The sequence below is a fragment of the Triturus cristatus genome, chromosome 8 (assembly GCF_964204655.1).
Source record: "Triturus cristatus chromosome 8, aTriCri1.1, whole genome shotgun sequence".
In the NCBI taxonomy this organism is placed as follows: Eukaryota; Metazoa; Chordata; class Amphibia; order Caudata; family Salamandridae; genus Triturus; species Triturus cristatus.
In genome coordinates this window covers 1,245,083,071-1,245,108,853 of record NC_140591.1, presented here as the reverse complement: position 1 = coordinate 1,245,108,853, position 25,783 = coordinate 1,245,083,071, and the positions used below count along the sequence as shown (strand labels likewise).

General features: G+C 49.0%; 1 protein-coding gene across 1 annotated transcript in view; it reads right to left on the bottom strand.

Annotated features, from left to right (window-relative positions):
- DDX3X (DEAD-box helicase 3 X-linked) overlaps nucleotides 1-25,321 on the bottom strand; it is a 545,023-nt gene extending 519,702 nt beyond the window's left edge. The window contains exon 1 of the mRNA XM_085622939.1: nucleotides 25,024-25,321. Within this exon, the coding sequence (XP_085479065.1) occupies nucleotides 25,024-25,068 (45 nt within the window). The 5' untranslated portion in view covers nucleotides 25,069-25,321. The remainder of the gene's footprint in view (nucleotides 1-25,023) is intronic.
- Between the last annotated feature and the right edge of the window lie 462 nt (nucleotides 25,322-25,783).

Genomic DNA, 25,783 nt, shown 5'->3' with positions numbered 1-25,783 from the left:
CTTTCTTATGTGCTTGTTCAGTATCCGTAGGTCTAAAATGGGTCTGAACTCTACCTTCACACTCCTCTTTTGGATGAGAAAGTATCTGGAGTAAACTCCCTTTCCTCTCTGGTTTATGGGCACTTTCTCTATTGCAGATTTGAGTAGTAGCGTCGCTACCTCTTCTCTGAGCTGCTTTAGATGCTGGGATGAATTGACAGGAGGAATCGATGGGGGGTGACTTTTGAAACGAAGCGAGCACCCATGACGCAGTATATTCAGTACCCACTTGTCCTTTGTGATGGATTGCCACTCTGGAAGATGATGTGCAACACTTCCTCCCACCGGAGCGGTGGACAGCATCGGAGGAAGCGGCTTCTCATTGCTTCCCCGGAGCTTTGTTTCCAGCATTAGACTGCCTGTTACCTCGTCCCCTGGATGGCTTGCGAGACTGGTATTGCTGTTTCTTTTGACCTTGCTGGTCCTGGTTCTTTTGCCAATGAGGGGTTTGAACCCTCTGTTGGTAACTGCGCCTGTCATTTCCCTTGCGGCGTCGAAACTTTCTCTTTTCAAGCCCGACAGCTTTCATGGTCTCCAGCTCTGCTTTCATACGGGCCATTTCTTCGTCTGCATGGGACCCAAAAAGAGAACTACCGGAGAAAGGCAGATTTAAAATTCTTGCCTGCGCTTCCGGTTTCAAGGCCGTCAATCTAAGCCAGGATGATCTTCTGGCTGTGACTCCATGTGCATATTCATGCGCTGCCAGTGTTGCCCCGTCTGCCGCTGCACTTATGATCTGGTTAGAAACCAGACTCCCCTCATGCAAAATCTCTTCAAAGTCCCGTCTGTCCTCTGATGGAACTTTGTCAATGAACCTCTGCAGAGAGTCCCATAATGACCTATCATAGCGCCCCAGAAGCGCCGAGGCACTCGCCACCTTAAGGCTTGAGGATGCTGAGCCGCAAACTTTCCTCCCCCAGGAGTCTTGTGTTTTACTGTCCTTATCTGGTGGTACCGTTGAAGATCCCGCTACTGCATGTGTCTTCCTGGCAGCGGCGGTGATGACAGAGTCCGGTGGAGGATCCGATTTAGGAATAGAGGATCCTCCGGAGCTGGACGGTACTTTTTTAGAATTCTCGCCGGCGCCGTTTTGGTGGTTGCTGGTGTGAGAAAGATATCCATTACCGGTTGTAGCAAACCGGGGACTAACGGCAATAAAGGGCGTGACACTGTGCGTTCATGAAGAGTTTCAAAAATTATGGATGAAGTGGTCTCCTGAACCGGCATAGGGATATTTAATTTTGTAGCTCCTCTACACAACACTTCTTGAAACGTAGAAATATCATCTACCGGAGATACCCGAGAGGGTGGCGTCTCCGAGAGTGTCGGTGAATAATCCCTTTTGGATGATCTGGAAGAAGGGGAGGTAGAAGGGGTCCTACGGCGCCTTCTCTCTGATCTGGTCGACTCTCTTCTGCGGGAGGGAGACCTGGATCGCCTTCTTGGTGCTCGAGAGTGACTTCGGGATTCTCTTTCTCGAGATCTTGGTCTGATCGGTGTCGCTGGGAATACCACGCCCCTTATTCTTGTTAGCGATGCCTTTATTGCGTCTGGCATAGCAGGGTCCTGAGGCATCTCCCTTACGGGACTTTGAGGTACAGCATTGTCCTCCTCCTGCGAACTTTCTCTTGCAGGTACTGGAGATTGATGCACAAGCTCTGGTGATTCTGATCTTGAACCTGAGCCCTCTGATCCTGAAGGCGAGATAGATATGAGACGCGGTGATTCAGGAGTCGTATATATCAGTCTATGAGGAGATTTCCGCCTTGAGACTGGTCGAATCGTGAGGCGAATATGTGACACCTCCTGCGTACCCTCAACAGAGGGCTGCCTCGACGGTGATAGGCCTATCACCGGAGATCTTTGACTCGAATCTTCGAGGCTCCGAGCTTCTTGTCTCGACGTCGAGATTATCTTCGACGGAGGCTTCATGTACCTCACCAAAGCTTTGGAGACCTGTGAGGACGGAGGCACCTGCCTCGACGTAGACTCCGACGGAGGCCCCTGCGTCGACTCCGACGGAGGCCCCTGCGTCGACTCCGACGGAGGCCCCTGCGTCGACTCCGACGGAGGCCCCTGCGTCGACTCCGACGGAGGCCCCTGCGTCGACTCCGACGGAGGCCCCTGCGTCGACTCCGACGGAGGCCCCTGCGTCGACTCCGACGGAGGCCCCTGCGTCGACTCCGACGGAGGCCCCTGCGTCGACTCCGACGGAGGCCCCTGCGTCGACTCCGACGGAGGCCCCTGCGTCGACTCCGACGGAGGCCCCTGCGTCGACTCCGACGGAGGCCCCTGCGTCGACTCCGACGGAGGCCCCTGCGTCGACTCCGACGGAGGCCCCTGCGTCGACTCCGACGGAGGCCCCTGCGTCGACTCCGACGGAGGCCCCTGCGTCGACTCCGACGGAGGCCCCTGCGTCGACTCCGACGGAGGCCCCTGCGTCGACTCCGACGGAGGCCCCTGCGTCGACTCCGACGGAGGCCCCTGCGTCGACTCCGACGGAGGCCCCTGCGTCGACTCCGACGGAGGCCCCTGCGTCGACTCCGACGGAGGCCCCTGCGTCGACTCCGACGGAGGCCCCTGCGTCGACTCCGACGGAGGCCCCTGCGTCGACTCCGACGGAGGCCCCTGCGTCGACTCCGACGGAGGCCCCTGCGTCGACTCCGACGGAGGCCCCTGCGTCGACTCCGACGGAGGCCCCTGCGTCGACTCCGACGGAGGCCCCTGCGTCGACTCCGACGGAGGCCCCTGCGTCGACTCCGACGGAGGCCCCTGCGTCGACTCCGACGGAGGCCCCTGCGTCGACTCCGACGGAGGCCCCTGCGTCGACTCCGACGGAGGCCCCTGCGTCGACTCCGACGGAGGCCCCTGCGTCGACTCCGACGGAGGCCCCTGCGTCGACTCCGACGGAGGCCCCTGCGTCGACTCCGACGGAGGCCCCTGCGTCGACTCCGACGGAGGCCCCTGCGTCGACTCCGACGGAGGCCCCTGCGTCGACTCCGACGGAGGCCCCTGCGTCGACTCCGACGGAGGCCCCTGCGTCGACTCCGACGGAGGCCCCTGCGTCGACTCCGACGGAGGCCCCTGCGTCGACTCCGACGGAGGCCCCTGCGTCGACTCCGACGGAGGCCCCTGCGTCGACTCCGACGGAGGCCCCTGCGTCGACTCCGACGGAGGCCCCTGCGTCGACTCCGACGGAGGCCCCTGCGTCGACTCCGACGGAGGCCCCTGCGTCGACTCCGACGGAGGCCCCTGCGTCGACTCCGACGGAGGCCCCTGCGTCGACTCCGACGGAGGCCCCTGCGTCGACTCCGACGGAGGCCCCTGCGTCGACTCCGACGGAGGCCCCTGCGTCGACTCCGACGGAGGCCCCTGCGTCGACTCCGACGGAGGCCCCTGCGTCGACTCCGACGGAGGCCCCTGCGTCGACTCCGACGGAGGCCCCTGCGTCGACTCCGACGGAGGCCTCTGCGTCGACTCCGACGGAGGCCTCTGCGTCGACGTCGGCCCTGACGGAGGCGTCTGCCTCGACGTCACTCCTGACGGAGACTTCTGTCTCGACGTCGAATGCTCCCGACGACGTCGAAAGCCTCTTTGCCGTCGAACGATGTTTCCTCGACGGCGATCTTGATGGCGATCTTGGTCTCGACGTCGACTGTGGAGATAGTCTACGTACTTCTTGCGACGTCGAATGATGTCTCGCCGACCTAGACGTCGAACGATGTCTTTCTTTCGACGACGAACGATATCTCTGTGCAGACGTCGATCGATCTTCTCTTGACGTCGACAGATGCTTTTTCGACGTTGAACTATGGCGCAGAGTCCTCGACGCCGAGCTTTTAGACGCCGTCGACGTCGAACGCATCCGCTTCGACGCTGAATCTAAAGTCGACGACGATTTTCTCTTTGCAGCATGACTTCCCCTTGACTCCTCACCTCTCAGCGACGATCCCGCCGCTGGAGTCTTCGACGCCGAGCCCGACGTCGATGGGGAGCAAACAGGGACCAACTGCTTCGACGTCGACCGTTCTGCTAGGCCATACAGCCTAATCCTCTCCCTCTCCTTTAAAGTCCTTTTGGAAAGGTCTTCACAATGATGGCATGTTGCTGGAGAGTGAGAGTCCGGCAGACAGATAATACACACCTCATGTGTGTCTGAAGCCGCCTTCTTTTTTCCACAAGATGGACATGGAACAAATAAAGAAGGCATTTTTCTGACAAAATAGCAAAAAAGTCAGTCAGAAAAACACAGGATACAGACTTCCTCAAAGAAGTTCTAAGAAGAAGTCCAAAAAATCTTAAAGTAGTAATAATTCTTGACTAAAGAGTCAAAAAAGAAGAGAGCTGAATTCCAGGGTCCTGACTGAAGGAGCCGGAAAGAACAACTGACCTAACTGTCACCCCTGAGGCATGATGGGATATGGAAGTCAGGGCTGCCTTAAAGGCACGGTGCCAGTTTTTACCTGTACAGGGCTTTAGTCTCTATGGTATTATATTGCAATGCAGCCTGCAGGCTGGCAATGTGTTGTACATCTGTGTTTTTCCACAGTTTGTTCTCTTTATTTTTTGCTTTCTCATGAGTGTTTACCTCATAAAAAAAAAAAAAAAAAAAGATTTAGGTGTATTGTTATACCTTTATATATATATATATATATATATATATATATATATATATATATATGTTATTGGAGGTGTATATTTACATTGCCTAGCCTTTTATGGGAGCTGCATTTGCTTGGAAAAAATGATATATGTTTATACATATACAGAGCTGTGTATATATGTATGTTTTTTACATATATAATTTTATTATTTCCGGGGTCCCCGCACATGGGCGGGAATATTCAGTGCTTATGACTATTGATGAGGATCCCCTGGAAGAGAACTATGAAAGACACCCCAATACTGGAGAACTATAAGCACTACATGCTAATTGTAGTTACTAAGCAATCATGGCTGTGCAGCTGCTCAGCTGCAAGGGCTATACATGCTTGGTGGAGGTGTTTGATACCGTACCGTGTACAGAGGAAAACCACCTCCCCAGCCATTAATTTGTACCCAATTTGGACTTAGAAACTTGCACCAATGTGGAGCAAATAAGTGTTTCCAGAGCAAGCACGCTACTGGATGCTGTTCTCTTAAAACTTGTAGCCCCGATCCGGTACACATCAGGCGATTGAGCGATTTTCCTGCTCGCCCGCGTGCTATTGGACCCATCCGGACCGACCGTGGCACCTAGGTGATTCATTGTCTATATATAGTACCTGCTAACCGGAAATCTATTTGCCGCGAATGTGTTGCACCAGCTTCTGGGGCTACCAAACCTTCCTTGGGGTGCTCTTTACGGCACATGCCCGGTGCCTGCAAAGTTAGTTCATCCCGGTTCCACTTTGGACATGGAATCACCGACTTGATTGAGATCAACAGGCATTAGTCTCAAGGCAAATAATGTTATGTCCTGATGATGATCCCCGGTACCTTGTTATTTGGGATTGAAATGCCCTCAACTTCTTAGCACCATACAATGTAAAAACAAGCATTGCAATAGGTCTCACCTTTGATTAAGTTAGCCACTTCCTTTGCAAATGGTATTGTATAGCAAAGCAAACGGCTTTAACTTAAAAGGCGAGACCTATTGCATTTTTAATGCTCGTTTTGTTTGCAAGCATTTAACACTGCTGCTGGCGGGAGGTTGTGTGGTGGGTAGAGTGGAGCAGATGGGCTGTGGAGCTAGGCACGTTCTCCTTTTGTCATGAGCTGTAAACAGGGAGCAGTGAGGTAGCCTGCAATGGTGAATAAATAGATAAAATGGAGAGAGGGTGGAGGGAAGGGGCAGGACTGCGGGCAGAGGGGAATGGAAGCCATCTCTACTTTACTCACACTTGGAGTAGTGAGCTGAAAACTTGACAGAAAGCAGCGATGCGAAGGACAGGGGGGGGGGGGGGGGGAGATCAGGGGTATCGGGAGGGAAGCGCAGAGAGAATAATGGCACAGTGCTTTTTAGCCACGGACTGAACTTTGGGAAGCAGCAGAGTGTGGAGGGTGCCGGGCAGCGCCAGGGCACGGATGAGGGTGGAGGGAAGGGTAGAGAGAGTAAACAAAGATGGCGTTGGGCTGTCCACATGCACGTTAATTTTGTCCCTCTCTACGTGTGCACATCTTGAAATCGATTACAAAGAGCACTCGCATGGCGAGAGCAGCGGTGCTATCGCCAGGCGAGACCTAAAAAATGATTGCGTCAAAGTGTACAGTGTTGCTTTATGCGTTTGCTTGGAAAATTATATACTTTACTAACCCAAGCGTTTGCAAATGTCTGCCTTCTTCCCCCTTTATAGTGTAATGTGTTCCCACTTGAATATTGACTTATTTTAAATATATTAAAGATTCTTTGCCCGGATGGGCAGACTCCTAGATCTCATTGGATTTCTAGATTAATTTCTATTTACAACCATGTTGTGAGGGGATATACATTTTAAAACTAGACAAAAGGGGGCGTGGCCAAGATGGCAAACAGATAGGACGTGCGGTGTCTTCACTCCCGCCGGCGACCTTGAAAAGCAATGGCATCTCGCAGTCTACAGCAAACAGACTGCTGACGCGGTGACCCCGCAAGTGGTGAAGGCTCTGGAGGCAATCGCTGGGCTGAACGGTGGTCAAGCCCTGCCCGGGATCGCAGATTAGCAGAGGCGGCGGGCAAGGCCAGACATCGGTGCAGTCCGTAGGAGTATCTGCTTCCATCCATGGGAGGCCAGACAACAGGGACGTCGCCCAGTGAGTGGAAACCTGAGTGCGCTGACTGGTCCGCTCAGCACAGACTACAGCACCCCTGAGCTGCTCCCTCCGATGCGCCATCTTGTGCCGCGGCCGGGCGCCAGTTGTTGCTGCCACCCCAGGAATTGGAGATCACTGCTGCCACTGCCCGCCGCATCACAGGCAAGCCATACACCTCAGGGACGGCCGGCGCACTGGGTGCCCGGTGCTGGGAGGAGTGGAGAGGAGCGGAAAGTCTACCCCGGGGAATGGGCTTCAATGGCGGAAGGCAGTCCACCCAGTGCATAAAGCAGCCGATTCACCACGGCTTCGACACCTAGAGCTGGACCCCCTGTAATAGCACCCCGAGGTGAGCAAAGCACGCACAGACCCTGCGTGAACCCCCCTGTAATAGCACCCCGAGGTGAGCAAAGGACGCACAGACCCTGCGTGAACGTGCTGCGCAGGGAGAGGTCAAGTGCCCTGCCTTCAGCAACAGCCTAACGGCAGTCCACCTGGCGGTGTACTGGCTACCATCCCCCCCACCGTCATCCCGACTAGGCCCTGCAGCGGGCCCCCCAGGTATGCCGGTCTGCAGAGGAACTCGGCGGGAAAGGTCGGCCCGCGGCTCGGACACTTGTAGTGGCTGCGCCTGGGACAACGCTCACAGCGGACAGAGGCCCAAACTAACGGCTATACTTGGGGCGCACCAGGGGCCTTGGGCATTGCAGACCCTCGGAGAAGCGGGAGGAGAGGTTGGCCACACAATACATAGCCTGCCGACTTTGGCTGCCTCGCTCAGGGCACCGACAGATCCCTGCACGCTCCCACGACTGGAGGTGCCAGAACCTTCCAGACCCCTTGCGCCCAGGGGGCTACAGCAGGGGCGTGGAGGACCTGCGTTGGGTGCATCAGGGTGGTGGGTGTTCCCCCTGCTCCCGCCTGGCACAGAGACTTGTGGGAGCTCCCCGAGGTTTGAGTGTCGGTTAGAGGCTGGGGTACAGGGCTGCGGACTGACTTCAGAGCAGGGGACTCCGGGCACTGACAGGAGACACTAGACTTTGGTTGGCCCTCTCTTGCAGACAGCGATCTGGCGCCTGAGACTGGTGCCTACAGCTGCATGCCATGACCACCTCCAGAGGCCAGAGCCAAAAAACACGGAAAGATGTTTGCAAAAGCTCAGGCCAACGATTGTATGGAGGAAGAATCAAGGAGGAAATACTTCAGAAAGCCAGACAGACGCACCCCTTGTCCTTCTGCAGGCAGAATCTTGTACTATACCAAGACCTAGCAGCCCTCACCCTGCACAAGAGGAGAACCTACCGACCGGTGACCTCGCATCTCCGTGACCGGGGCATATCCTACAGCTGGGATCACCCATTTCGCCTGATCTTCTGGATGAACAGCAAGCTGTTCCAACTCCGTTCACTATTCGAGGCCTGTAGCATTTGGGCATCTACCACCCCCCCCCTACTACTACTGGCAAAATCGCAGCCTGGCTGAGGCTTGCCCATTCCTTTGCTGCCCGTTTCTACAATAGCAGGCCGCCGGTGGGGGTGCGGGGGATGCCCCCGGTTCTGATCTTTACCCCATGATGACTTACTCGCTCATCTGCGGATGACAGACTATTTAGTGGTTACATTTGTTAACCACTTTACTTCTGCTTCACGCGGAAGAGTTCTGCTTTGATATTTGTGTGGGGTAGTTTCCTTTGGGGTCCCTTGTCCACTCTTCTATATTAGCAACTCAGTTCTGCAATAGTAGCTATTCGGCACCATGATTCGTTCCCAGAGAGCACAAACGTAGGCGTTAGCCGGTGCACATGGCCATCACCCACTTCCGCCTGAATGACTCCCACCACACTTAAGGTCCTTACACTGAATGTGCAGGGATGTAATCCTGTCAAGCGCAGGGCTGTCGTATCCAGTCTTGAAAGCACTGAGGCAGATATATGCCTACTGCATCTTTTACCCAAAGATTGTTACCGGCTTAAGTCCCGTAGATTTCCAACCCAGCTATTCTCCTGCAGTCACACCGGGAGTTGCTATATTAGTCGCCCAGAGGTTCCGAGGTAAGCTCCTACATAAGGAGGCCGAGATCAGGGGGAGGCTACTCACGTACCGATTCACTTTAGGAGGCCTCACGTTCACAGTGGGCTCCGTGTATGGCCCTAACGAAGGACAAGAAAAGTTTTTGCACACAGCACTCACTGAGGCAACGGCCACGACGGAAAGGCGGATCCTACGGGGGGAGATCTGAATCTGGTTTCAGATAATGTGGTGGATAGATCTGGTCACCGCACCGGGCAATCGGGGGCACTGTCACAGGCAGGGTTGACACGCTTACGAGACTGAGGCCTTATCGACCTGTGGCATAGTTTCCATCCCAGTTCCAAGGAATACTCTTATTATTCTAACGCACGCAATACCTACGCCAGGCTGGACTACCTGCTGACCTCTACTACACTACGTGCGCTAGCGACGACTGTAGACATAGGGGTAGCTTCTTTATCAGATCATGCACCTGTGCTATCCACCTTAACACTTCACTCCCCCCCCCCCCCCATGCAGCATCCTGCACGACACCCTACTACACCGTGCCACAGTGGTAGAACTAAAACGCATGATAAAAGATTCTCACAATGACAACACAGATACGTCCCTAGCCACCCAATGGACAGCGCTCAAAGCGGTCCTCCGAGGGGGAAATACGGGAGCGTAAGAGGAAAGAATTCACCCCAAAAACGAAGGAGCTTGAACAGATGCACCAACGGACAGGGGTGCTGCAGGTGTGGCGTCAGTTGATGGCAGTGCGGAAACAGTTGGTGGCCCTCGACCAGGACAGAGCAGAGCACGCAGCCCTCCGGTTGCGCCATGTTTACTACACCGGATGTGACAAATGCGGTCAGCTTCTGGCCCACATATTAGGTGAGACCCAACAGAGGCAGGGCCAGGAGATCCGGGATGGGGTGGTAGTTGCGTCTCAGAGGATGCCACAACAGTCGAGAAGTTTCACGACTTTTATGCCCGCTTATACGCTAGTGCGCCCATATCTTCTGATGATTTTGGTTAGCTAGCAGCCACTGACATGTCCACTTTGAGGCCCAGGCAGCTTCCCTAGACAGGGACATCTGGATAGAGGAGGTCATCGCAGCAATCTCCCACCTTAAAGTTGCCAAAGGCCCCGGCAGCTTTTCGCCCATATTCTACAAAACTTTCTGCGCACTGATAGCCCGATACTCACTAAACTCCTCAACTCGCAGAACCTGGAGCCATTCCAGAAGAAATGCCAGAGGTCTCAATAGTGGCCACCCCGAAGCCGGGCAAAGAGAAAACGAAATGCGGTGCTTATCGCCCCATCTCTTCTTAAAGTGGACATTAAGCTATACACTGGAATCTTAGCCGCCCGCCTTACGCCCCATATACCAGGTCTGATAGACCCAGATCAAGCGGGCTTTATTCCCCAACACCAAACATGCGACAATACCAAACAGGCACTCCACCTCAGAGAAAGCCACTAGGACGCCAGGGGAATACATGTTCCTTGCCATCGATGCAGAAAAGGCGTTTGATAGGGTCCATTGGCCAGACAGAGTCCTTGAGCGGGTGGGGATGGGTGAGAAGTTCTGAACGCGCATATTCAATTGCTACCGGTCTCCCAAGGCTACGGTGCGGGTCAATGGCCATACCTCATCCTGGTTTCCAATAGAGAGTGGCACAAGACTGGGGTGCAGTGTTGCCCCTCTCTGCGTTATATTGAGCCCTTGGCCTCCCATTTTCGCCATAACCCGGATATCAAGGGGATTAAATTTGGCGGGACACTCATGTGATTAGCCTATATGCAGATGACGCCTCGATCTTGTTGTCGAACCCGGTCCTCTCACAGCCTGTCTCGCAGAGTTGGAGACCGTTGCACAAAATTCGGGATTCATGGTGAATGCGGAAAAAAAAAAATTGGTGGCGTTGGATCTCTCCCCATCATCTCCTACCCGTGCACAACTCCAGGCGCATCTCCCCATACAATGGCGTCCAACTCTGTTCCATATCTCGGGATCCAGCTGGCTTTCTCTGCCAGCCACAATAACCATTAACTAGGCACAACTACGGGCAAAGTTGCAACGGGAATTACGCCAATGGAAACATTACCCACAGTGTTGGCTGGGTAGAATAGCGGCAGTCAAAATGACCCCCGTTACCTCAGATTCTGTACTTATTTTAAACCTTGCCTCTCCAACCCCCACAGGGGTGGATTCAGCAAACTCAATCTGACTTGGCTCGATTTGTAATGGTTGTAAGCCGCGGATGACAGGCTTTGACAGTGCTTCCACCTGAAGAGGGACGCCTTGGTGTCCCTGATATCCAGATGTATTTTCAGGCGACGCAACTGTGTCATTTAGTGGAGTGGAGCCAGTTAGAATCACAAAAAACACTGGCTGTTCCAAGATCAGGCAGTAACTGCCTGGCCTCTACAGGGGATCCGGGATCCCCTTCCTTAGGAAGGTGCATAGGCCTCCCAATTTACACACGTCCTCTATCACTCGGACCACCCTTGAAACGTGGGACCGTACTAACACCAAGCATAATGTGACCACCTTTCCCTCGCCGCTTACTCCTCTTTGACAACTCAGACTTTCAGCCGGGACTCGACGGAGCCACCTTCACACGTTTGAGGCCCACAGGGTGTCGTTCCCTTGGCCACTTGTTTGATCTTGCTGGGATTATCCCATTTCATCAACTCAAGTGGGACTACGGGTTAACCGAGACCGCAAGGCTACAGTACCTTCAACTTATGCATTGGGCCTTACACAACCAGGTTCAGCCTTCTGCCAGCAGACTCCTCTCAACCTTTGAGAAATGGCTAGTCACCCGTACTTCGGACAAAAATCTAATCTCAGATCTATACAAGATGCTACTACATAGGAACACATACGAGCCGTGAGCGATGGGAAAGTGATCTAGGCAGAACACTAATCCACAAAGAATGGGCGGGGGTGTACTACAGAGCCCACCATTCAGCATATCACATGGGCCTGGCCGATACCTTCACTAAACTGACTACATACTGGTACTACACCCCTGACCATCTACACTCTAGGGATCCCTCCAGAGAGGCGGACTGCTGCCAGGGGGAGGGGCACTCTTGTACACTTGTTGTGGGAATGCAACCACTTCCAATCTTACTGGGGCCAAATCCTTGCGGAAGTGAATAAACAGACACCAATCCCACGCTTCCCTGCCTATGTCCTTCTGGGCCTTCCGAATCCACTGACCTACCCACTAAAATCTCGCAGAGGCCGGCTGATTGCCATAGCGCTGGGATCAGCCGTTCAAAACATTCTGACACACTGGCGCACCCCCCCCCCCCCAGATTCCTACCTTTACAGGCTGGTTATATCGACTATGGCACGTGTTGGGTATGGGGAAGCTCACTCTGACCATGATGGGGAAGGGATCCACATTCAACGAATTACGGAAGCCATACCCGTCCCTCCTTTCCTCTGAATTGCGGGAAGTCACCGGTCCCAGGTACCTCTGCCTTTTGAGACTCTGACCAACGGCAAACAGACTCATGACATCTGGTGTGTCAGGATTACACATAGGTTACGTCATGTCTCTTTCCACCTGTTTTCCTCTTCTTTCTCAGTGGACAAGGGACAGGGAGGGGGGGGGGGGGGGGGGTTAGAGTAAGACTCCTTTATAAGTATTATCACACTTCTCTAATTGTGTTGGGCGCCTAACATGTACAGCCATTTTTGACATAACATGCTTTGACCGTGTGCCAACTGCTAAAGTGCGGCCCTTGAATTGCTAACTGCGTTTAAGTTCTCAATAAAAAGATTTAAAACAAAAAAAAACTAGACAAAAGTCTGGAATACTGCATAAAGCAGCGCTGCTGTGACATTTGGAGAGGCGCAGACTTCAGCCAACAAGTGCAGGACTGTCAGAAAGCTACTTGATCTCCGGAAACATGCAGAGGGTCCATCTGGATACTTTCTCAATCAACAAGAGCACCAGGAGTCACAAAATCCTTGTATCCTGCTGGTGAGGACATGAAATAGACCGAAGTCATAGATTTGCAGCAAAGTGGAAGTCACCAAGAACCCCAACCAATCTTGTATCCTTACGAGATCAGCAACTCTTCCGAAAGTACCAGGTTTTCACAGACCAGGTGAATGCCTCACCACCTCCAGCGTATGTGAAATTGAACCAGATTTCACAACCTCTGGAAAGTTTTTCCTAGCCCGGACTGAGGTCTTTTCTGGGGTTCCGAGCAGTTAGTGGTTACAGGACTGCATCCTGAAGCAGTTCTGTCATTTATTACTGATGCCATGGACCACAACAAAAACATGGATAACTAAATTACTCCTGGGCTTGGACAAGAAGTTAAGAGAGTTGAGCCACCCAGTGCCTTGTAGGTTCATGACTGGTCTATGCACTACCTATTTTCACCACCCGTTAAAAGGTGCTAGATAGTTACTTTATTTTAAAAAGTTGCGATTGTACATTTGTTTTATTAACTTTCCCACGGTTTCACACAGAATTCCTAAGCCATTCCAGGCTCCTGAAATAAGCCTTTATTGAAAACTACCCTGAGATACAGAAGTGCTTTAAGGAGTACTAAGCAGTTCAATTAGTGTACACAGTTATGATGGCCCTAGAACCAGTGACAAGCTACCTTAAGTCACACAAGTTGGGACCCAGTAATGAGACCATCAAAGGTCCTTGCGAAAAGGCTTCTTTTACCCCCTAAACCAGTTGGGCATTTCTCTTGCAGGACAGCAAGGGACAGTAGTCAAAGCTTACTCTGAGGGCGAGGTGAAACTGTGAAAGCACAAAAAAATCTAAGTTAAGTCAGAACTTGACTTTAGAAAAAAGAAGGCATTACAGCAGTTAAGAAAAACAAGGATTTACATGGGCATGAACCTCTAGAGTTATGTTAGTACAGTTCTTTAGCGCTAGATTTTTGTTAAAGCTTTATCAAGATTTCCCAATAGTGTAACAGTCATAGCGCATGGCTGTGTTACAACCAAGAATTTGCAGCTGTGCCAACCCACCCAAGTGTCCGAGCAAAGCAACCATGTGTCCGGGTGAGGTCATGCCGGTACATTAAGAGAATAATCATGTTTGTCCATATGAGAAGGCGTCTTCAGACTCACTGTCTCCCTGAACTATTTCTCCAGGCGGTCTTCCATTTTGCAGTGCCCCATATTCTAGTTATAATCAGGACCCCAGAAAGGCCCTAGCCCCACTCAGCCAGGTCTACGACGGTACCCCCCCCCCCCCCTTCAGCTTTTTACGGTTCGCAAATTTGAGCTGCCCTCTCCTCAGGAGTTGTGTCCCCCGCCCCCCTCTAGTGCCACCACATTTAATGTCCCACTCTGTGCTGACCCTCCCTCTTCAGTTACGTCCTGTATCATGAGCTCCCACTCTAGACAATCATCTTTCAAGCGTTCAGCTATACGGATGTCAGGAGTCAATTCTGCTCAAGACCACTCCATGAGGTTCCGGGACCATGCAAAGATTGTGGGCCTGGCCAGAGAAAACAGCCCGATGGCAACCCTGCATTTCGCTAGCAATGCACCCAGTTGGAAAAACCTATGGCGTACTCTTCCTTACTTGGGGGATGGAATAAGGCCCATTAAACCCAGTTTGATTGAAGCCTCAAGCTGAATATGGGTGACGCGTGCTCAACGATCCCAGGCCTCCTGTCAATATTGGAGGAGTTACACAATCCCAAAACATGTATGAAGCCTGCACCTCTTTTTTTGCAGCACGGACACTTATCTGTGTAGGTGGGGTCAATTCTACTGAGTCGTATGGGTGCCAAGTACACAGTGGAGACTCCGCGCGAAATGTTTTGTTTAAATAGGCTCTATGGCCAATGTCATCCTGCAGGGTATAGTTCTGCCTAACAGGGGAACTTCAGAAACACAGGTTTATAGTTTTAGCAGTGGTTAAGCACTCACAAAATATTCTGAAAGCAGGCAATGGATGCAGTAGAGTAGGTTCTTGGCGCAACTTCAGTCCTTGGATATCACTGTGGTAGCAAAGGGGAATAAATGTTGCCCATCAAATGGATGAAACCCAGAATTGACCAGGCTATGCCAGCCTGGCTTTTCCTGGGCAGGCTCAGTCCATCAAACTACCTTCATGCAGATAAGTCAGCTCAGCTGTCTGCGGGTCTTCCTGACGGAGGGGGTCACAATGCTCCTACTAAGTACAGTTCAGCTTTTGGGGAGACCCAAAACTCCCCAGGTCACTGCAGCAAGGCAACTTGCACACTTCGACTAGAGGGGGTGAAACAAACCATAAGATATTTTACCACGGGTCCAAGGTGTCTTCCATCCTTCTCCAGAGTACAAGTCTCAGTGTACAGATGACAAAGAATTAACCAACTACAGGCAGAAGGAAGCAGTACTTGATACACCTCTGGCAATCAAGCTAGGATGGCAGTCAGTCAATTGGGGTGGAGGTCTCCAACATTCAGAAGTTTGCAAAAAGGAAATAGGAGGACTGGGAGACACATTTCCTCCAGGCAGGGGACTACAAAAGAAATTGCTAAGAATCCACTTTTATCCATCAGTAGTGTTTAGGAATGTGGGGGCATGAAGGCTGAATGTACCAGAGTGACACGTCCAGCTCAAATAAAGGACACCACCACTCTGTGCAGCACACGCCAACCATCCAAATCGGCAATTAATTCACTAGCCCATTGCCTGGTTAGGAATAGATGAACAATGCTTTGCATCAGAATACCACCAAGAAGCACTCCAGAGGATTGTGATAACGGTTGAAGACCAGACCTAAGAACTTTCCATTGCTATGGTTTCAGAATCTTGACCCCTCTGATGGGGACTTCATGCAAACACAGATGCTAAGTGGCAGCAGAAGATATGATGCAGGGTCAAAACACTGCAGCACATAATGCAATAAAAAAAACTGATACAGCAGAGTGCTCGTCCACTGCAGTAGATGCAATGCACATGTTGCCCTACAAGAAGGTGCAAGACTAAGTGAAATTAAAGTCCTGCTGGCAATGTTGATGCTAGATAATAGAGGAACTAGAAAATTTGGGACGGTCTGTAAACATTTATACTAAGAATTTCCAGCAATTCAGAGATCTGAGAAACAGGAGATCCAACTATTCCTTAACTAGGTGCCTATTACTAGCCAGTTTCAGCAAGAAACGTCACATGGGGAAGAAAGAAAAGCTTGGGCTTTGGCTAGGTGTCAAGATAACATTATCAACACAAGTGGAATCATTCTGACACTTGGGAGGCTGAATCCTGAAATAGAGGAAGGTACTAAGGTGGGGGGGGGGGGGGGGAGAAGAAAAAAAACGCGCTGTGATCGAGGTACCAAAGATGAGAAGTGTTGGCATTAAGACTCCTCTTGCGGCATCCAACTTATCCTGCATTTACAGAAAGGCATAAACATCAGGTGACTGGCAGAATTCTCTCTTGGGCAACTACCTGGTCCTTTCTGCAACGTTGTTACCTATGCCAATTTGCCTTACCTCTCCATACCTCGCTTTTCTCTCCCCCCCGAGTTTCCTCACAGTGAGCTAGAAATGTCTTATCACGTTCGAAAGTTGATGATTTTTGCTGCTAAACACTAGTGTCATCAACAAATTATTTCTTACTGAGGTCTTTAGCAGATCCTACCGTTCACACATTTTCTTTTTAAAACTCCCTGAAAACATTTGGGGCCTAAGTTATAGGATACACTAACAGCTAGCAAAATGTTTTAAAAATGATAATCTGGTTAACGCACAATGTGCTTCCCCCCCCCCCCCCCCCCCATAGCCGAGCCATGGACAAATATTTTATGGTTGCAGGCCCAATAATCACTACTGTAAACTTCATCAAAATGAAAAGGGAGATTTGATTTTCCTAGAACCGTCCATACTATTAATGACTACAAACACTCCAGTAGCCAGGCTCTCAAGCTAGCCAGCGAAGATGTATACTGTTACCTGGTCCCCAGACTCATCACTGCATATCAGGCAACACTGTCCCTTCATGTTCATTTAGTAGCCGTCTATACATAGAGAATTCATTCACTGCAGACAATCAAAATTAATAACCAAGAAAAGAGTTTAGCGAGAGTACATGGAGATAAGTCAGCCCAAAAATTAAAATCATCAAATGGCAAGGAAGAAATTTTATTGGCGACAGTCTGTTAAGGAAACTCATTCAATGCCAGGTTACAGACCAGACAATCTGATTTGGTACGGTTTCACCCCTAAAAACGTGCTGGGGCTTCACTGGCACAAGTCTATGATGGTTCATATCCCACCTTTTCAACCAACAGAAACTTGTGTTATCAACTAGCAAATCCCAGACTCTCCCAGTCACCTGCAGAGTCCCCAGGGCTCCATATTGTGCCCCACCATTTTCAACCCTTATAGGGAATCGATGGGCGCCATTCTAGTAGACCGCAATATTACAATTTGGGCTGCCGTTTGTTCTGATTTTTACAGATAAATACAGACAGAAAACAGTCTCTCCTGTCTGTACTTATTTAAAAAGCGGAATACAGATAATTTAGCTTCTTTTAAATGATTCACCATGCTGAGATTAAGGACTTTCAGGCAAGTAGCTGTACATAATGACTTCATGGGAGAAGCTACAAAGCTCAATGGGATGTTTATAAATTACTGCACATCTCACTCAACATGTACATGTGTTATAACACTTTAAGGTGGGTTATTTTCGGCTGTGTAATGTGCTAAAACCTGACAGTCAGAGTAGGAGTCCGCGTTTATCCGTTAAATGCAGAAATACATGAGTTATCACCTCATCTATTCACAAAACACACAAAATAAATATGGATAAATACCAATAAAATGTCCCAAAAATAAATGCGGATGAATACAGACAGAAATGTTCAAAAAGAAATACCATAAAACCGGGAGCCCTAATTACAATTTAACAGTATGCAGATGACACCCAGCTCTCTCAAAAGCACCTTAACTAAAATAGACAGATGTAACCGATGCCTCAAACTTGCCCACAACTGGATTTCTTGCACTTCATGCTAAACCCCATAAACATAGAAAAAATGTTTGCCAACAATGTTAAAAATGTTGAGCCTCCGCTTTCCTACCAAACCCTAAGGGCATCACACTCCAAATGAACAAGCCAAATTCCCCGTATTCACCCTCAACTTGAGCCCCAGATTCACCCTTAACTTGAGCCTTGAAGAAGACATTGTCACAAATGCCAAACACAGCTTGGGTCCAAGTCTCCTCTGAAAGGAAACTTTTGCCCAGGAGAAATTTTTAGAAAGACACTTCAAGTCCTAGACGCCCCCTCACCTAAATGGAGGCAATGCACTGCTCAAAAGCATCCCAGAGAGGACACTTACTTGCTGCTCGTTATGCCAACTGGCAGCATCAAAGGACCTCCACTCCCGCTTTGGGCAAGGTTCTGTACTGTGCCCCATTTGTGATATGGGGTTCATTTCTGTTCCAGTTGTTCGCCTCCAGGTATTATTTGGCCTGTCTCGCTACAGTTGTCCTTCAAGGGGTCCAACGGAGAGCTGTTTTTGCTATGGAGGTTTGGTCTCTTCCGATGGTGTCCTTCCCCATTTCCATCTTTTTTCTCATAATGATTGTGTCCAGGGTCTATTGCTTGCATCTGGTGACCAGTTCCTGTGGAGATAGTTCACAGCCAGAATATGAGCAAGATTACGCTCATGTTACTGGTATGGAAGGCTAACAGTTTGGTGATGTCGCTTTGTCATCTACCAGCATCCTGACCCATACAAGTGTGCGGCGAGAACACAGCCCTGGTAACACCTCAGTCTGGTGTTGGTTTTGTATTGAAATGACTCCCACAAATTGTTCAGCATTCTGAAGGCATTCCTGGCCTGGATTCTTAGATCATCTCTTGATATCACCGCCAGCCCTCCATGTCTGACAGTAGTGAACTCTTATGTCATGGCTAGGTCCTCTACTTCCACCTTAATTGGCGAAGGGCTTGGGACGTTATTCTTCTGGCCCACTTGATGTGCATAGATCATGAGGCGAGGTGTGTGTGTTCATGCATATGCATGTGTATATTAGGCTAGTTATCGGCACAGTCAAGGTGCTCCCGTGTAGAGAATAAGGTACATATGACCCCTTTGGTTTGATCTTTAATTGGGTCTCACATCGCCCAGTCGAGGATTAGGCTGAAGAGGAACACCGACATCACGCATCTTTGTTTTGCACAGGTCTGAACTTCGAAGTCATACTCACCATCTCCCACCTTGCAAGTAAAATGGTCATTGGCTCTCATGATGAGAACTATCTGCTGCGGTATGCGATAAGCTCTCAGTATAAGCGAGGGATGTCACGGTAATACGATCAAAAGTTCTCAAAATCAATTACGTTGATGTATAGTTGTCTCTACCACTTCGTGCATTGCTCTGATGTTGCACGAGTAAGGCTCTGATCTCTCAAACACACCTTGAATTGTTAAGCAGCTCATTCAAGTCCCCACCTCTGCACCACATTTCACCACTGCTAGAAACACACCATCACAAATCTATGTAGTGATAAGAACCATCTTGCAAACAGAAGATTAGGATTCTAAGCTTTTACAGTTAAATTCAGACAGAAAACTAAGTTTGTCTGTATTTGTAAAACGGATAAAATATAGAAAATGTTGCTTCTTTTGAGAGACTCCATGCCGTCCTTCGTGAATTTTAGGGCAACAGCTGAGCAGATAGAGAGCACGGGGAGATAGAAAGACATAAGATTTCCTTAAATAAAGGCATAAGTGAACATGCACAGAGCAATACCAATTTGATGGCCAAAAACCAAATCTGAACAGATGGAAATGTTAAAAATATATATACCATAAAATCAGAAGCCCTAATAGGACTTGTATAAGGTGGGGGGGGGGTTGATATGATTGAAAGAACTGCCGATGGGGAATGGATGGAGACGAGAAGTCATAGTAGTACATGCATCTTTCAGTTTTGCTGTTGTGTACCTGTGGACCAACCACCAAAAGAAAACTCCAATCAGCTGCAAATTATTCAATAGCCAAGTAAACTATTGGGGCTCGCTCACCTAGACCTTCATCCGGAGGAAATAGAAATCAGCACATGCAAAGAAAACAGGCAGCTGACTACTCTTTTCATGCAAGACATCTGTTTTCTATTCCACACGATAAAAATTACAACTCAAGGAAGAAACGGCAGTATCCATAAATATTAACTGGTTCACCTACATGAAGTTTACACAGGACTCAAATTTGCCAACAAGCCACAACTAATCAAACCGGTCAAATGAAATTAAGCCAGGTGGTTCTGAACTCCCCAACTTCCAAATGCCAAGTGACTTTGTTTAAACCTGGGTACCAACCTCACCCTAAAGAGCACTTCAAGAAAATAAAGCATGGTACCAGCTCGCTATTGAAGAAAGTGAAACTGTCCCTTCCAGAAAACAACTTCAAAACTCCCTTGCATTAGATAGTGGCACTACCCTGCCCCATGGCATTCCAGACTCCATACTACCCCCTTTTCTTATGGGCACGCTAGATACAGCATCACACTTCACACTTCATCCATGGCCTGAGAAAATAGGATCAAATTACCCCCATCCTGACGAACTGCACAGTCTTCTCTAGCTTGAATAAATCGTATTCATGTACAAAGCCTTCAAGACTGGTAGCCCAGTCCATGTAGCTGGAAAGCTCACCGTCTCCAGAGGCTCAGAACAAACACAGCCAGGACATCACTAGACTGCAAGCAGAGTATAAACCAACACTGGCAATGTTAATAGGTTTGGCTTGTCTCTTAAGTACCTCTTCAGTCACTGGTGGGTAGGTACCCCATACAGCAAGATAAATACAAACTGTCACTCACTGGCATGCATTTATCCGTGCACTCGGAGTCAACCACTCGCCTATCCACAATAAAACACACGTTCATAACAAGCACGTGCACGATAAATTAGAAGTAGGAAAAAACAAGTCTGTCTAAACAGTATACTTAAAATTCTGAAACAAAAAAAAGTAACAAGCAGCAGAAACGTCTTGCAGCGATACTGTACTTAGTGTACCACTGTTTTAAAGTTCCAACATGACTACCACATTAGAGGGAAAGGGCTGGCCAACTTGAAATGATCAACAGTACACTGTGGAGAATACTATATTCCAAGACAGCAGCCCAGGTTACAATCGGTGGCCATGCTGGATGCGCTGCATTGCGGATCGAATGAACAGCAAACAAGCGACTAAGTAGAATCGTCTAGGAAACTTTTTTTTTTTTTACAAATACATCTATAATAAATAAAACGCAATGTATTTGTATAGCAAGTGCCTGACAGACAACTAAACCTTAAAGGTACTTTTAAGAGAGGATACAGCTAGGATTATCAAAGTACAAGCCTTCTACCAAAAGTCCTTACCTACTAATATAATTAGTTTGATTCCATTCAACAAAAAAAGTGAAGGTAAAAAAAAAAAAAAACACTACTGTTAGGCATATTGACTTTCATGTATGCTTTTTTCATAAAAAGTCGAACGTAGTGCTTGCTTTTGTCTTAACTTTTTCATAAGAAATCAGTTAGGAGAGGCGTAATTCCCAGTAAAGTTATGACGTCTATACACGTTAAATTAGTCTGGTTAACCTCCTACAGCCTGTTATGCTGAACATTCGTTTTCCTACAAAGCAACCATTAGACAATCACATACGTTGCAGATAGCCGACCACCCCCCGTGCTTGTCAAAGGATAGCACCAACATTCTGGACTTGTAAGGTGACCAGTGACCTTCTGGGTAACATAATACCCGCAGCCCATCTTCAATAAAATGCAGTGTCAATCAGCCCATAAAAGACTATTGGCTTTAACTTTTTTATAAACTTATAATAATTACATCAGGGTTACTTACTACCTTTGCATAATACTCATATCAAGCCTATGGCATAACTTTACCAAATGATGCAATTACTTTTCTTTTAGACTTGTCACCGTAAACTGCTCAGAACTACTGTACTGTCCATGGGATGGCAACTATCAGGCATGCAGTTCTAAAATTACAAATGGGTACAAAAAAGTGGACAAAAAAATGCACCCCCTTTCAAAAGGGTCTAAAACGGGCATCAAATTGCACAGCTTCACCACAAAGAGTTTGTTAGAGGGGCGCCCAACAAAATCAATTGTCTGGTAGTCATTTGTGAGATTACATGTAGGAAAATATGTTTGCAGCCTTTGAGCTTTAACTAATGCTTTTCACAGTTATGAGGGGCCTATGGCATTGGACATAACTCGGAATTTGCTTGTCAACATAACCAACTCAGACCTACTGTATTAAGCATAAGCTTTCCAAATACATGGCAACAAGACAGCCATAATTACAAATATGTACAAATCAAGTTGGCTAAGAAAATACATCCACCCTAATGGGGCCTCAAGACATTCATTACTAGAGCAAATCTACCATACAGGTTTCCCAAGCGGTCAAAGCAGCATTTAAATAATTTGCAACTATGGTAATCTGTGAAGGGCGAGGGGGGTGTCTTTCCAAGTTTTGTAAAAACAATCCACAACTAAAGCATCGGCTTTGGTGTGTATTCACCATCGAACATGCCAGACATACTGTTTTTTTGCAACTAAAATAGCAATTACATTTAAAATACTTCCGGAAAAAAGGGCCCAGATGAGGAATAAGTGTGAGTAACAGGGCCGGCAGACCTAACAATCACAGACCAACAGTGGGCGGACTCTGCCCACAAGAATGTGTAAAAACAGTTGATGGACAGAATGCATAGCAATGTCATACATTCACCCCAGTACAGAGATCTGGGCCTAAATCCATCGTTTTTTTGCTCGCCATGCCGTTCCAGTTTGAACCCAGCCATATGCAAATCAGTCTTGACCCTGTGCCTCATGGGAACAGTCCAGCCCGAACTACCAATCCAGGTCCTCCCTGGACTGGAACCAAGCAGCCTAGGAACGGTTTCGGGGTTTCACCGCTCTTCAGCCAGGATAGCTTGATTTCAGTGGCATGGAGACCACGGGCCTCACTAGAATGTGTGGCAGTACGTCTTAGTGCAGTAAAATAGCACAACGGTTAATGCTCGCACAGTACATTATAGCGAAAATTACTGGCGTATTTAACACATGTAGAGATACAACGTGCATCTCTACCAAGGACACGCAACACTGAAAAAGAAAGAACCTACACAACAGTTCAGTCCAATACTATGAATTGTTTATATCTAAATATATGCGTTAGTAAACTGCCAATAAAGAAATTTGCAAATACTACGTGTCTGCTGCCCCAATACTGCCCTCCAAAAACAGACAAGACATTCTGTGCCACCTGCAGGTCGGCAAAGCGGGGCAGCAGAGTGCGTGAGATGCCACTTTAGGTCAACTACATCTTCGGTAATCACAGAGAATGGCACCAAAGGGGACTAATCCTACCATAGTTAGGTTTAAAGCACACTGTGAAAGTGGCTAGTTAAAGGACAGTTTAAAACATTAGAACTGTTAAACTGCAAGAACAAACTGAGGTTAGTTGCAACAAGACACAGTTTAGCAATATCCTATAATGAAAAGGTTCTTCAGGTGAGGTCCAGGGAAACGTTTAAAACGTCCTGTAAAAATTAAGGAATGTTATTCAAAGGCGTACAAGCTCATGATTCAATGACGGTTACAGCGAGGGCGCAAACATAAATGATGAAAAAACACACTTCACAATGATGTCGACAGTCTTCACGTAAATGACAATCGATTAAAATCACCCTTCATCCCAGACAATTACATCAACGTCACGACGCCAAGGTACCTGCTGCAGCCGTCTAGCAAAAACATTACATAAACCCAATTTCGTGCCCGTTGTCAGGAAGAAGGCATCTTTAGAATGGTGTCCAAGGCGTGATAGTGGATCAGCATTAATGCGCCTTATTATGAAGGTGATTTTACTGTTCTTTAAGAGGTACGCGGAATTTCGAACGTCATGGCGTCACATGCGTCTTATTTATATCGAATCCAGTAAGTTACTAAGCATTCTCCAGACCAGGAAGCTCCATAGGCCCAAGGGGATGGTAGGGGCTCATCTGACTGACTTATTCGTTTACATCTCAATGTACAACACTACATAGGCGCATATGAATGCCGGTGTTGCCCTTTAACCCCAAAAGGCAAATATATGATAACCTAAACCGATATCCCTCAGACCTTTCTACGCATACTACTGCAAAGGTGCGCGAACTAACAGTACTGGTCCAGTTCACTCTTTGAGTCTTAAATTCCGTTCCCCTTGACTAAGAATTATATCAATCGAACGAAGATATACGGCCGCTAGCCTCCCCTGTGCAAAAGAAAGCAAGCGAGGCGAAGACTGCTGCGCCCAGTAATATTACATAGACGGAAGCCAGGTCCGTCGTGGACGACTGACAGCGCAGTCCCAGAGAGCTTGGCAGCCAAGTCTCCCTGAATGCGTCGAATGGAGGCCACTCCCTGCAGAGGCCAAAGACACACTACGCTACGTCACCCGGCTCTACGGAGAGAAGGCGGTGTAAGGGTGACAACAAAACAAAAGACCAACAGGAAAGCGCATCGCTTCCGGCCGGCAAACATCTGGGCCCCAAAATTTAGCCTCCGGGCAATAGTACACATACTTGACAGGCAGGACATTGCACTAACGACCACGCACTGGTCACCATAAACACATTGGTTACAGAAAAAGGGACCATAAAGGTCATTGAACTGTAACTTCTTAAACTACCATCAAGAAACTTGTATTAAAGACCAGCGTACCAGGTAAGCCACCTTCAAAGCCGATTGGACCCACCATTTTAATTGACCCGGTGGGGGAACTATTCAAAATGGCGGGGTGCTCCAGAAAGACACTTGGGGAATCTATACAAGCTATTTCTCTCTCTTTGGCCGGCTAGCAATAAAACCGTGAGAAAATGGCCGCCGCGGACGATCCGCTTATCCGCCTCCTATTGTCCATAGAAGCAGCGGCCATTATGGTCGCTGCTACTAACCACCGCCCCCCCCTTCTGCGCCATCTTTACACACTCGATGCCAGTAACAGCGCCGGCTCCACGCAGCACCCGCTAACCGACGCGCGATGACGTCACAATCACAAAACGCAGGACACATTTCACCCGGGAGAACACATCAACCAACCGCTGCCCTTGCCCCCACCCTGCTTTTATGACCGGTTTCTATCATCACCTTAACATATAGGCTGAGATGTAGGGAAACAACGCGACAGCTCACCTGCTGATCTAGATTGAGTACATTTTCGACGGCCACATGACTCATAACTAAAGGATAAAGGAGTCGATTCTCGCTTTATGGAATCCGGAGACGTGTGCTTGGTGATGTTTCTGATTTTTATTTTTGTTCGGGGTTGCTGTTCTATGCGTGCTCGACGTCCGTCGCGCTGCTTCAAAGAAGGTTCGTCACCACCTCCACCCCGTAAGAAGAACTGCTTCTAACTGAACGACGTCAGAGTCTTCACTGTGTTCTTAAACGCACCAGACGTCATCGCGTCATGCGGGTGCTCGTCTAACTCGTCGTGCTCGCGCTCGCACAGTTATCTAAGGGATCGGGCACTCGCCCACGGCTGCATCCGAGTGCGTGGTGCGGCATTCTCTCTCACGCAGCTTACCCGCAACTCTGGGGGTGGGATAGTGGGCAATGACTCTTTTTGGGAGGCGCGTAGTGATTAATAACATAATATGTAATAATACACTGTTATGGCCTGGGATCAGAAGAAGGAAAACCCTATGATTTTAAAGCTCGTGAACATACATCACTGGGCTATTTGTGAGACAATAAAAGTTATCACAGAAAGTTTAGCAGGGAAAGGCAAACTGTACCTCAAGCTTTACAACTCAATGTTACCTTTCCCTGACCTTCTCAGACATTCCCAAATAATTTGGCTGAAAAGGCTGTGATTTTGCACACTTTCGTTATACCAACAACCTCGTCTTCAAAATGTAACTGGACCGAGTCTTTTGGTGCAACAAATCTC